This window comes from Malus sylvestris, chromosome 2, assembly GCF_916048215.2.
Source record: "Malus sylvestris chromosome 2, drMalSylv7.2, whole genome shotgun sequence".
Classification (NCBI taxonomy): domain Eukaryota; kingdom Viridiplantae; phylum Streptophyta; class Magnoliopsida; order Rosales; family Rosaceae; genus Malus; species Malus sylvestris.
Window position 1 is genome coordinate 19,723,701 of NC_062261.1, and position 13,755 is coordinate 19,737,455.

General features: G+C 37.6%; 1 protein-coding gene and 1 long non-coding RNA gene across 2 annotated transcripts; both read right to left on the reverse strand.

Annotated features, from left to right (window-relative positions):
• Window positions 1-3,321: 3,321 nt before the first annotated feature.
• LOC126605296 (uncharacterized) lies at window positions 3,322-6,020 on the reverse strand. Its single transcript, XR_007616910.1, has 2 exons — window positions 5,726-6,020; window positions 3,322-3,834 (listed from the first exon to the last, which is right to left on the reverse strand). It is a non-coding gene; the product is annotated as an uncharacterized LOC126605296 (long non-coding RNA).
• A 2,555-nt stretch (window positions 6,021-8,575) lies between these two features.
• On the reverse strand, window positions 8,576-12,673 carry LOC126605284 (somatic embryogenesis receptor kinase 1-like). Its single transcript, XM_050272656.1, has 4 exons — window positions 11,594-12,673; window positions 10,640-10,900; window positions 9,660-10,544; window positions 8,576-9,461 (listed from the first exon to the last, which is right to left on the reverse strand). Exons 1-4 carry the CDS (start codon window positions 12,012-12,014, stop codon window positions 8,983-8,985), a joined length of 2,046 nt encoding a protein of 681 aa, XP_050128613.1. The 5' UTR covers window positions 12,015-12,673; the 3' UTR covers window positions 8,576-8,982.
• Between the last annotated feature and the right edge of the window lie 1,082 nt (window positions 12,674-13,755).

Here is a 13,755-nt window from a genome sequence, read left to right on the forward strand (position 1 = left end):
TGCACTCAGGTATGGAACTTCAGAGTCCACAACCTTCATATTTATGACATCTTTATGGCGGAAGGAGTCTCATTTTGCATCTAGGGTACGAATGACCATAAAAGTACTTGACGGTTTCACATTATCCTCTTTGAAACGTCCCAACACCTTCTAGGTGAAATTCGATTAATGAACCAGAATCTCATCCATCAATGCTCGAGCTCCAGGCCGAGACCATATTAAGTTTCCCAAGATCTTTCATCTCAGATTCTGACTTTAGCTGTGTGACAGTTTTGTCAAGCTCTTTGAGAGTCCCAATGAGATTCATGTCATCGACATCAACTACAACTATCACAAATCTAGAATGCGACTTACTATTTGCTGACTATCAAATAATCACTTACATGAGCATAATTCATTATTCGCATATCCTTGATTAATCAAATACTCACTTCAATTCGTAAAGTGAATACCTCAATCTAATTGAGAGGGTGATCTGTGGTCTAGAACTATTTGATGTACTCAATATAAGTTCTTCAGGAACTTTCATATAGATTTTCATATCGAGATGCCTATAGAGATACGCGACTATCATGTCCATAAACTACATATTTAGTTTTTCGGAAACTACAAAACTGATAAGGTAGCAAAACATTATGAAGTCTATTACGGGGAATACGTCTCCTCATAATCAATCCTAGGGTGTTAAGAGAAGCCTTGCACCATGAGGAGTGTCGTATATCGCACTATCTCATTTTTCTCATTACGTTTCCTTACTAAAACCTACTTGGAGCCAACGAGCTTCATATATGGAGGTGTAGGAACTACAAGCCCAAACATCTTGCGTTTTGCAAGTGAATCAAGTTTGACTTGGTTTGTTTTTTCTTTTAGTTTGACTAATCAGTTCTACATTGACATTTATCAACAAACTGCAGTTCAATGGCATCTCAACATTATTTTAGTAGACACTGCGTACAGAAATGCATAGTCAACTATCATCTTAATCTGATTCCAAACCTCATCCAAGCTATAATAATGGATCGAAATTGTATAATTCTCAAGAGGCAAATTCGTCTATTCAAAGCTCTTTCGTAATCTAAAATAATCTTTTCAAGTTGGAATGGTTGAGTAGGCGATAGTCAAATTCAAACTAGTTTCACTAGGGTGTGCCATAGGTCCTCTTCCAGGATTGTGAATCCTTGAAACCAACAGGTCTGTTACACTTCAGGGTAAGAGAAGATCATTGGCCAACCGTCCTTCATAGGTAATGTTTCAATATACATTAAGTACATATAACCTTGCAGGGGCGTTTACAACTGATATATGTGATCACATCACTTTTGCTAGATCAGTAAAAGCATTAAGCATAGTTTGAGCAATGTTATGGAGATTTAAAATAAGTTACACTATAGTTTTAGATTGTGTAGTGATGGATCTAAATGACATAGTGGGAGTAATCCACAATAATTTATGGAGTTCTTCAGGAATATTAACGTTCTTATCTCCCCCTAACAACAGGAAGATCGTCTCATTGAAGTGAAAACCCACAAAATGTGCGGTAATGAGATCGTCTATCAAGGGCTCTGGATAGTTAATAATAGATGGAAAATCATAACTAACAATTCTTCTTTGAGGCCTCATTTTGGTACGTAGTGGCGGCGCTATTGACACTTAAATTGCACACCCAAACACATGTAAATGTGAGGTGTCATGCTTGTACCAGTAACCAATCGTAATGGTGAAAAGGATTGGGGAGTGGTGGGCCTCAGATAGACCAATATAGCTGCAAGCAAAATTGCATCGCCCCAAACAGAGACCAAAAGCTTGGTGTTCATGACCAAGGTTCAAGCGATCAATTGAAGGCGCTTAATGAACAAATCTACTAGGCCATTTAAAGTGTGAATACATGTGACAAAGTGTAATGGATCAACCAACACAATAAAATATTTAAAACGTCTGTATGTTGGTTAAGTAAGTCCACATGTATCCCCTTGAATCCTCTAAAGAAACTTCGAGGGGTCATGGATGATCTTTGTATTTTAGGGTTGAGTTGACAGTTTCTCCAAAGAGCAAGCTTGACATGATGCATGTTTAGGAATGAGTTTCAAACTTCTAGTAGAAGGATGCATGTGAGATGTTTTGAAGATACAGCGCATCATATCTATTCTCGGATGTCCTAAACAATCATGTTGAAGCAAAAAAGTGCTTTAAAACCCATACTTATGTATGGCCACGTGGTGGACCTCTATGGCTCGTATGGTGGTTGTACAATCCATTTGGGAGGCCCATCTTCTCATAAATATGCTTCTAGCCATATTCGTATAAAGTGATAAAAAGTTATTACAAACAATTCTCTTCAGTAGTTTTGGCATGATAACTATTATCTCGAATATATCCTTAAAGCTTAACAATGTATTTTCGGAACGGAGTGAGTAAATGGACTCTTTAATGGTTATTTTAGTACCATTGGACAACATGATATGGGCAGTGACATACCTGTAAATCAAGTTGGATGGGCTTGGAAGGGTTTTCAGATGTGAAGTTTTAGGTACGGAATTAGTAAAATAGTGGCGATCACGCAAAATGGTGTGCGTGGTTGCAATATCTGCCAGACAACTACTTCCCCACAAGATATACCTAGAAATAAATTAATTGAATTGGTCACGTTTATAAGATACAATTCGAATTCCGCTCATTTAATTAATTATTTGAGAAATAATTTCATAAAATAATTATCCAAAAGTTTAAAATAAAACACCAAACAAATAGTCCAAATACATAGGAAATTGTTTGAAAAATTAAACAATAAAAGCTATGGCATTCGGCCACTAGTGGGAACTAAGACAAGATGTCTAAAAATCAATCTAATCTTCCATCGGAGCGGATGCCTCTTGAAAATCAGAAATCTCTGTGGTGGCATCTTCTAGATTATTCATTTGTGCAAAGTTTGTCTCAATCTTTTGAGGACGTGAATGATACCTAGCAATAATGTTAGAGGAAGCTCGGAAAACGCGGGACCAATATTCTTTGGAACCACATTAGTAACATATATCAAGATCAGTATAATCTTGATTGGTTTGAGCTTTGCCCTTATTCTTGAAATGGGTCCTAGGGAATCGCACTTTGGGGTCAGATTTCCTCCCTTGGGTGGGCCTCGATTTTGTTGACCTTGGGCATGCGGTTGAGGATTAAACCTTTTTCCATGGCCATGACACTTCTTGTGCCCCTTGTGGCCTCGAAAGTGGTGGCATGCGCTTTAAGAGCACATTCGAGCCAATAAGTATAGCTTGATAATTTCGCATCAAAACTGGTTTTTCATTTGAGGAAGTAGTAAGACAAAAATCAAATCCGAAAACTTAGTGAATTTATATGTGCTTTATTGTTGCTATAGGACAATATTTGTGGTATGAAAAGTTGAATAGGTATTCTCCAAGAGGTCTTATTTAATCAAGTCCTTATTACAGCACTTGAGAAGTGATCCACTTCGACAAATTTCCGAAGTAATTTTACACAGACTTAAAGTTTTAGAAGCGTAAGTGTTGCCAATCGTGCCTTGCTTCAGGTAAGAAAATATATTTCTGGTGATCGAAGCGTTCTGCCAGAGTGAGCTCGAGAGTGCGTGTATCCTCTTTAGTGAGGTATTTGATCTGCAGTACATCATGCTTTTATATTCAGATGAAGATCATGGCGGTTATTTTGTTAGCTTCGCCAACTGGTTCCTCCGTAGCCTCTTCAATGGTGGCTCTGAGAGTTTTGGCAGTGAGATGGAGCTTCATATCTTGAACCCACTTCATGTAGTTTCTGCTGGATACTTCCAAAGCGGTCAAGTCGAATTTGTTCAAGTTTAAAATGCCACTGCAATGGAGGGAACAAAATTGTAGTTAGTCTTATGGAAAAGTAAATATACATAAACATAAACTAGAACATTTGGGTCATATAGACATGTTTTGGTTTAGTTTACTTGAAAAACTTCAGGTTTCATGGGTGTATGTTTTGTATGAAAATATTGGTTTTAAAGACACTAAATTCGAAACTACAAAAGGATGTTAAAAGTTCAAATTAAAAAAATAAAAAAATATTGAATCTTTAATTTAGAAAAGTGGATTGTAGGCCAAAAATTTGTTTTCAAATTAATGGACTATTGATCACTAAATTAATTCAATAGGCCAAGAACCAAATAGGAGTCGGTCGTGAAAGCAAGAAAATATAAACATTGGGGTCATATTGGTTTGGATGGCTACAGGCCAAACAAATGCAAAAGGCCAAAAATTGGGCGTGTCCATGGGCACCCAAAAAAGTTGGATGCGCGTTGTGAAACAAAAAGAGGCCCAAAATTGGCTTAGACCGAGAAAAGCAACAGCCCAGCAAAAGCTGGGTGCAAGCTGGATAACCCAGTGTGAGCTGGGGTGGGTTGGGCAGACAAAACGCCCAACAATAGGGATGGCAACAGTTCAGTTTAGGAATGGAAATGCTATACCCATTCCTATTACCACGAAATTAACCAAATTCATGATCGTAAATTAACCATCGGGGATTATCAATAACCATACACACTGGGTAGCAATTTCCCCATCGGTTAACGGTTATATCCATCTTCATCAATACCAAAAATATATTGGTTCAACTGACATATTATAATATAATAAATACATTGATGATATTGGCTTATGTTTGATCTCCCATAAGCACGATTGAATTCTCATTGGTTTTGATTCAAAACCTTTTAACTTTCTCACAAAATGCAACTTTTTGTAATTCTCAAGGTAATGGGTTATGTGAATGTACATATATATTATACAATACTATATATATATATATATATATATATATATATATATATATATATATATTATATATATATTATTATATATTATATATAATGTGTAATATTTGGGTCGGATTCGAGGATGGATATGGATCAGAGACTCCTATAACTATATCTGAAACCAAAACCAAATAATATTTTTGGTTTTTCCCCATATCCGCAATATAACTAAACTTCCATCCTCAAATATGTTCCATTCGGACAGTTATTCACAGTTATCTGGTTTAACAATTTGAATTGTCATCTCTACCTAACAACAGCAACTGCAGGCTACATGAAATAAAAGGGGGTAGATTCTTTCCGTGCTCTCCTGTTTTGTGTGGTCACGGTTAAGCCACGTCAAAATTTTATATTATTTTATTTATAAAGATAATAAGATAAAAATGAATAATAATATAAAATATTAACGTGATTTAACTATGACTACACAAATAGAAGGGCATGAGAAATGGGAGGGCAGAGAATCTACCTCCGAAATAAAGAGGCATCCTAGCAAGGCAAGGTAGTGGGTCGAGGAAGGAGCCTAGCAAGCAGCTATAGGCTGCAAGAAGCCAAGAGATAGGCCCAAAAATTTTGCGCTACAAAGCAAAACCAAAGCGACGTTGTTCTAGGAGCTGGAGTTGAAGGCTCAGCTCGACGGGGTGCATCTTCAAGGTTTTAAAATTCCAAGTTTTTGCTTCTATTTTTTGTTTTTCTTTGTACTCACAAAATTCAACATAGCATTATGGCATAATAAAACATAATATGCGTATGCAAAATCAACATAATGTTGCATATGCATGAACAAGATATATATTTTAGAACGACAAATGCAGTAATAGGCAATATATAAAGCATAGATAAATTGGGGGTTTATGCATCATAGTGAATGTTTTCATGCTAGCAGGGGTTATAAAATATCGATTCCATTTTTAGAAGAACCTGGATTGGATGAAAACGAAGAAAGCCTTTGAATGCCAATTGTAGAAGAACCTCCTTCAAATCTTTAGTTCCCTAGTGCAACAGCGGGAGGGTGTTGTTAACTTGTGTTATGGGCCTATTTTGCTGAGGGATTATAAAGAGGGAGAGGGGGGCCGGCGATAAGAGAGAGAAGAAAAGATTGGTGAATTCTATGGTGTGTATTATCTCACCTCACTGTACTTTTATTTATAGTAGTAAGGAATGAAAAATTCTTGCCTTTCAACACTTCAAATAATACATTGCAACTAGGAAACTATGTAAAAGATACTATACAATCCTATAAAGATTTACACAATCACACTTTTAACTAATTTAGGACTGTAACAATGCTATTTTTTCATTAACATATTTCGGAGTAATATTCGTATAGATTGTGTTAATATAATTTTTGTGAACATTTAAACTTAGTTAAAAGTAATCAACAAAGTATGAAAGATTGCCCAACGAAACCCTCTCGAACACAATCTAACCACACATCAACATCTTCCTATACACATCAAACACGCATGAAACAATTTAAGAGGTTATCCTTAGGCGTAAGATTTAAATTAGGCCATTTGATCAATTTCTTTTAAACTTCTACATCGGAGATGGTCTTATAATTTGTTTGATAACATGGAAGGAAAAATTCGACCATGGGTCTCTTTAAAATCCTTATTTGCAACTCCAATTCGCATAAAATGAACCAAGCATATGCAACCAGAGGTGGATGTACATTGGGACCAAGGTGGTCCTAGGATCATTCGGTATTCGGAAAATATACATTTGAAGGTCTTTCGAGGACCCTTCAAATGTTTGTATGGGTCCCTTTTATGCCTATCAAGTGTTTAATGTAATGTCTGCTAGGCATATCTTGACAGATTGTGTCGACAACACTTGACAATTTCTTTCGATATCACTCATTAGATTTCTTCGACATATGTCGATATTTATTGACATGTGCGCAATGTGGTTTGACGTGACGACAATAGGTTCACTAAGTGTTCAACAAATTACCTCAATGAATAAACTAAATTTTTTTTTTTTGCTCACTTAGCGCTTTATTTCTATCTAAAAAACTTGTACTTTATCATTAGGACCCCCAAGATCCAATTCCTGAATTTGCCACTATATGCGACACAGTTACGAAATTAAGCTGGTCATATACAATTTGCAAAACATTGGACTAAAAGCTAGTCAGTTACAACACCCTAATTTGCAAATCCAGTTGGTATCGAATGTGACTCTGCTGTTTGGTTGGGATCTGACGTAGTTCCTTCTGAGGAACTTCATGGTTTGATTCTCAATTAGAAGATTTCTTATTAACACAATAATGTCATTATGGATTTCGTTCGGGGGCAGGGTTCTAAATCGGCTTAGTCAATTGTTGGTGAGACTCACATACATTAACGACTCACGATTAATCGTCATCCACACCAGTACGAACCTCTAATTTTAGCATTCCTCAAAGAACAATCTAACCGCTCATATAGAGGAATGCGCCCATTACTCTAAACAATTTGGCTAAATGCTGAACATATGTGTCATAGCATTGGGCTTTGATCAGAATGTGATGTTGCCTAAGCTGTTATAGACATGTTGGCATTTTTTTTTTAGAAAAACTAATGAAAAGGGTTTGAGAACTTTGAGTTTTAACTAAAATAACAAAAAAATGTTGTAAATAAATAATATCATAAGTGCTTTTTTAAAATATAAATATTTTTAACGTTAAAAGTGAAAATACCACAAATGTTTCGTCTTTAAACAAAAATAAGCCGAACCCGAAGATTCCCTCACTCGGGTAGACTGGAGAACCAGCCATTTCAATATTCATTTCTTTCTATCTTTTCCATAAAGTTGGAAGAAAATGATAAGCAATAAAACAAAAACCACGTACATAGGCAAAAACGACAAGAAGCACTCACAAGCACTTTTTAGCAAAAGCAGATTGGGACCTATGTGTGTGTATCTCAGTCTCATAGATTTGAACCTATGTGTATGTATATCAGTCTCATACATTTGGCCGTCTCCAACAAACATAACCCGTTTAAAATTATAGCTCTGCAAAAAAAACAAAAAAACAAAACAAAAAAAAATTTAAAATGAACAATGTCAAATTATACTCATATATCATCTCCAACAAAAAAAAGGGCTAAAAGATGGTGGTTACATTTGGCCAGCCTAATACCTTTTCGGCCAAATAATGACCTGATGAGCTCCACAAAATTATAGCCTAGCCATCGGTTGGAGATGAGTTTTTGGACAAATCAAACTATTTTTTAGCTTTTAAACCTTTAACACTTTCCATTAGAGATGGCATAATATGGCATGCTACACCAGCCTATTTCTCTGTTTTAAATGCATTACATGCTGAAAACAACTGAACACAATCGTCCCAACAGGGAGATTTACGATCACAAAATTAATCGCATCCTGTTAGACCCTGATTCGTCGGTCAGCCTATTTCCCTGTTTTACATGCATTATTATATTTCCATTTCACATGTTGGAGAACAACTTTCATGACAAAGACCCTGATTCGTCGGTCAGCCTATTTCCCTGTTTTACATGCATTATTATATTTCCATTTCACATGTTGGAGAACAACTTTCATGACAAATACATTGACACCGTGATATCAGTGTCATGTAACTGTAAGCTGCTCCCCCTAAAGTCGGATTGCAACTTGTTAAATTTTAACAAGGCGGTATTCTACTCTAGAATATTATAATCCATGAGAAGGATTCAAACATATCTCTAAAGGAGCAGCACACTGCCTCGACCAATTGGCATAACTAACATCTAAGCAGTTTATCAAAGAAATAAAAAAAACTAACATCTAAGCAACATGTTTATTTAAGGGGTTTACAGAAATTAGTTTTGACAAGTTCAAGCTAATGACATTGCAACACAGCATCTTCCAAATGCTACACATGAAAATTACAAATAACCTTAATTTGCTAATTCAAGCAACATGCCTCCTCGCAAGGCTTCAAGATCAACAAAGGCAGATGATCAAATGATGCATTCTCCCATCAAAATCACTTATGACCATCTGTCACACATTACAACAAAACCAGCACATATAATACGTACAAGCCGTTCACGACAACTTCAGTCATCAAGAATCCGACGCGATGGTAAGAAGAACACAACTCCAGTTCCAGTCAGCAGTTAATAACTTAATTGACTCCTCTAATCCTCTCTAGTCATTTGAAAATTGTGGCAACTCCGTATTAATCACACGCAAATAAACTCGCTTAGCTCTTTCACCACATTTTCCATTGATGGCCTGTAAATGGGAGACTCGTGCATGCAAAGAAGAGCAAGTCTGCCAAGTTTACTTGCCTCTGATTCTGAAAAATTTCCCTCGAGGTTTGCATCCATAAAATCTTCAAATCTGCCAGCCTCAGCACCTTGGCGAGCCACCTGGGTGATTTTATATTTTCCAGAAAGGATTTGAAATACAATCATACCAAACGCATAAATGTCACTCTTCGCAGTGGAGCGTCCAGTGGTTGTGTACTCGGGAGCCAGGTACCCCATGGCAGCACTGGCTTTGAGCATTGAGAAGACGATATCATCTGCGAGGAGTTTGTGCAAGCCAGAATCTGAGAGTAAGGGGTTGTAGTGGGAATCAATAAGCACCTTCTCAGCTGATATGGTCTGGTGAACAATAGCAGGTTTATTGCCCACGTTTCCATGCAAATATCCAATACCTGCTTCCAGAAAACATGTTAAATATTTAGTAATACACCTCAAGTATTAGAAGGGAATAATATCATGTCAAATTTCAGCATACACCAAGTAAATTGCACGGTAAGGAGTTTTGGTGTCTCCGAAGTATAAGATAAATGAAAAAGCAAAATCGAAAAATAACAATGATAATTACTTTAGTGAGCAAGATATGCACTAACCTTTAGCGATCCCATTGATTATAGATACTCTGGTTGACCATTCAAGAACCTCCCCACTCCCATCCTTAATGTCGAGATACTGTAACAGACTATCATTTGGGATAAAGTCATAGATAAGAAACCACTCTCCCCTGCCTTTTGAGCAGCAAAAGCCTCTCAACCTAACAAGATTCTCATGTTTTAATGATGTCAATATCTTCATTCCCTTCAAAAACTCAGCTTCGTCGGGCTTACAACTAGTCTTGCTAATGCAGTTTATAGCAACAACTGAACCGTCTCTTAGGATACCCTTGTAGATGGCAGAAAAATTGCTCTTCCGCAAAAGATTGACTTCAGAAAAGCTTTGAGTTGCACGCTCCACTTCTTCTAAATTAATCATAAAACTCTCAAGAACTTCTTGAGAGTACCCACTGCCACCTTTAGCCAACGGATCCCACCCATTAGAATACTCCAGATTGATAAGAGGAGACACACTCTTCTTGTAAACTTCCTTTGCCTGGTCAGTACTAAGCCTGCTATCAGAAGAGTCAAAAGTACTCCCAATCTTCTGCTTTTGTCGACGACACCAGAAGAACAAGAAGAGCCCAGATACAGTTAATGCAACAATAACTCCAATCACCCCAAAGATTATACCAATTTGTGGGGATTTTGATGCCTCTGAACAGCGGGTTTGGCTACAATTGGAATGGATATTTGCTGACTTGGGGATTTCTTTTGCAGTAGATGAGTCTGGATCTTTTGCCGAAAGGTTACTAGGTTCAAATGGTTGTGGTATGTTTGGGTTCCGAGTATTAGTAGCTGTGCACAATTCTAAGCCAGAAAACCCAACCCCACATAAGCTCGGGTTGTTTTCGTATAGGAATCCTTCGTTAAGTCTCTTTAGAGCTGCATTTTCATCCGAAAATGCAGAAGGGTCAAATTAAAATTCGTACAGAGAAAAATGAGGAAGAAAGCAAAGCAGAAGTGTAGCACCATATTACCTGGAGGTACATTTCCTGAGAGAATATTGGTTCGAACGTCAAGGACTTCTAGCATAGGAGCATCGGCTAATCTTGCTGGAATAGGACCAAATAATCTATTAAAGCTCAAATCTAACCTTGTTAGCGTCCCCAACTCGCCCAAACTTGCAGGAATTGCCCCAGTTAACTGATTGGATTGCACAGCAAGAACACTAAGCCTTTTAAGCTGCCCTAATTGTGTAGGTATCCCCCCAGTCAACTTGTTGTAACACAACTGCAAAACTGCAAAGTCCAAACAAAGAGAACTCAGGTCGGAGTAATATGTTTAATCCCCAAGTTCTGACAATAACCCTGAGAGTTGCATGCTAATAAAACTATAGAAGCATTCTTGAATACCAAATGATTCATTGGACAAAGCAATTCGTTTATTCAAAGAGATCTCAAAAACAAAAAAAAAAAAAGAAGCTCTTTTTGTAGATTCTCTTTTCGGTATCAAACTACAAATAAATATGTTGGAAAATACTAAGATCAATAGCGAACTAGAAACGGGGATTTGAACTAGGGCCATTCGCATCAAATACCAAACGGTCTTCGACATTTTGGAGTTGACTAAACCATTGGAGAGCATTCCATATCAAATCATAGGGTGACTTGGTAAATGAGGAACCAGATCAAATTGATCAATGCACCCGCTTCAACCTCTACATTTCAGAATTCAAAAAAGACCCAGAAATCCTTATGCAATAATTCAATGAGCAAAAGCTTTTAATGCACCCACTTTTCACCACATGAGATGCAAAGCAGAAAGCTTTGACTGCCTCTTTATGCATTTATAAAAAAGCGTGGCCAATTTCAAATCCCCCTCCTCGTAAATCAGAGTAGTTTAGAATATCGCTCGTCAAAACAAAAATGTGAACATTCAATCTCAAACAAGCACAAAAATGCAAATTTATAACAAAATATAAAAAAACCCACCTTGCAAATTGGGCATTTTACCAATCTCACGAGGAATTGCACCAGAAAGATTGTTCACGTTGAGGTACAAATCAGCGAGCTGGTTCAAACCAGCAAGCTGCTTCGGGATTTTCCCACTCAAAGCATTGAAGTGAAGATAGAGGCCAGTGAGGCTCTTGAGGCCGCCAACGGTCGGGGGAATCTGGCCCCACAGGCCCTTCCCCTGCAGAGAGATGTTGGTCACACGGCCCTGCTCGTTGCAAGCCACCCCTTCGAAAGAGCCGCCGCAGGGGTCGGCGTGCGGCGTCCATGACGTCAAGAACTGGTTTTGTGGGTCCAGCGAAGCCTTCATTGCCATGAGATCAGGGAGCTCGGTGAGCGAGGAGAGAGAGGGGGGGAGGAGAAGGAGGACGAGGAGAACGGAGAGAGGGAAACAATGCATGTTTGGTTAGTGGGGAAGTGTGGGCAAATGAGAGGGAAAGTGTGGGAATCTTGGTGGGTGCGTGGGAAATTTTGGATTTTTTTAGTTTTTGGTTTCTGGGGTTTGCTGTGTTTTTGAGTATTTGTAGTGGAATGGGTGGTTTAGGCTTTGCATATTGTCTGGGAAGATAACAGGGTGTGTTTGGTTAGAGGAAAATGAGAGAAAATGGGTTGGAAAATGTCGGGATTTCTCTCTTTCTGTTTGGAGGGTGGGGAATTTTGGAACTTTTTCAGTTTTTGGCATCTGGGTTTTGCTGGGTTTTTGAGGATTTGAAGTGAAATGGGTGGTTTAGGCTCTGCATAATGACTGACAAGATAAACATATGCTGTTTGGTTAGTGGGAAAATGAGAGAAAATGGGTGGGAAAAGGTGGGACTTTCTTAATTTTGTTATGAACGTGTGTGTGGGAAATGTGCGATTTGGAACTTCGAGGCGAGAGTGAGATGATTGTTGGTTTTTTAATTTTCTTTCCTTTGTTTTTTTGAATGGAGACGGAGAGTGAGGTTTGGTTTGAGAAGGAGATGAGTGGACTCTGCAGGTGAAAACAGAGTCGCACTGTCACACACTCCCTGCAGTTACAGTGCTTAGGTGTGAGAATGATTTGCTCGCTGCATGCAGATTTGAGTGGCTTATACTTTATATGGTTCATTTGGAAGCGAAAGTATATGAAAACTATGGGACCCTCCCCTTTGAATTTTGAATTAATGGGTCCTGCAATTTTGTTCATAAGGTCCTACAGTATTGGTCTTATTAACACATTTTGTTCAAGTATTTCAATGTTGTTTTCGGGATTCATTATCATAAAAATTTGATGTAAAAATTAAGTGTCGATTGTCGATTACCAAACATCTTTTCCCTTCTTGTTTATCTAAGAAATGAGAGAATTGTAGAGAAATGTAACTTGGTTGAGGCTAGGGTTGTCAAACTTCAGGATACTCATGGTCTTCCGACGTGTGTCTTCAAATACGACATTCCACTCTTGTGACAATAACACTCCAAACTACAAGAACAAGCAAACTATAAATATGTAGAAACTCTCTCTCATTGACTCAAGAATTAACTGAAATTTTTAGAAGGCTCCCTATATAGACTGATTAATTTTGAATTATTTGACTACAGGATAAACCATCTATTTATAGATATAGAATAACAACAATCCTTATTCCACTATGAATCCTAAAACGTCACACTTTGTTTGGTTCTAAGTCTTCTGTTGGCTCAAAGTACTTTATATCTTTTATTATAGTCTCTTTAAAAGTCTCTCTAGATCTTTCTCTACCTCTTTTGTCCTGAGCCTCCATCTCATAGCCCCATCTTCTAACTAGAGCATCCGTAGGTCTTCGATTCACATGTCCAAACCATCTTAACTGATTTTCTCTCATCTTATTTGCAATTGCGGCCACTTTTACTTTACCTCAGATATCCTTATTCTTAATCCTATCATTTCTTGTGTGCCTATACATCAAACGAAACATTCTTATCTTTGCTACACTCATTTTTTTTCACGTATTGCTTTTTTACTGTCCAACATTTCATGCCATAAACCATCGCCGGCCTTATTGACTTCCTATAGAATACATTTAAATTGGGAATGCGACTCTTTAAACAAAATGAGCAAGACTGTTGGGAAGGGGACGCACTGCATAACAAGAGGCTTGTTCCTTTTCATCAAATTTCTCATACAACACCATTCTCTTGATGAC

What these genes read in the sequence shown, in the direction of transcription:
- LOC126605284 (XM_050272656.1), bottom strand. Translation starts at nt 12,014, where the DNA reads ATGCATTGTTTCCCTCTCTCCGTTCTCCTCGTCCTCCTTCTCCTCCCC. An exon ending in TAAAATGCCCAATTTGCAAG is followed by an intron (nt 10,901 to 11,593) that starts GTGGGTTTTTTT and finishes TGGACTTTGCAG; the next exon opens with TTTTGCAGTTGTGTTACAAC. An exon ending in CTCAGGAAATGTACCTCCAG is followed by an intron (nt 10,545 to 10,639) that starts GTAATATGGTGC and finishes ATGAAAATGCAG; the next exon opens with CTCTAAAGAGACTTAACGAA.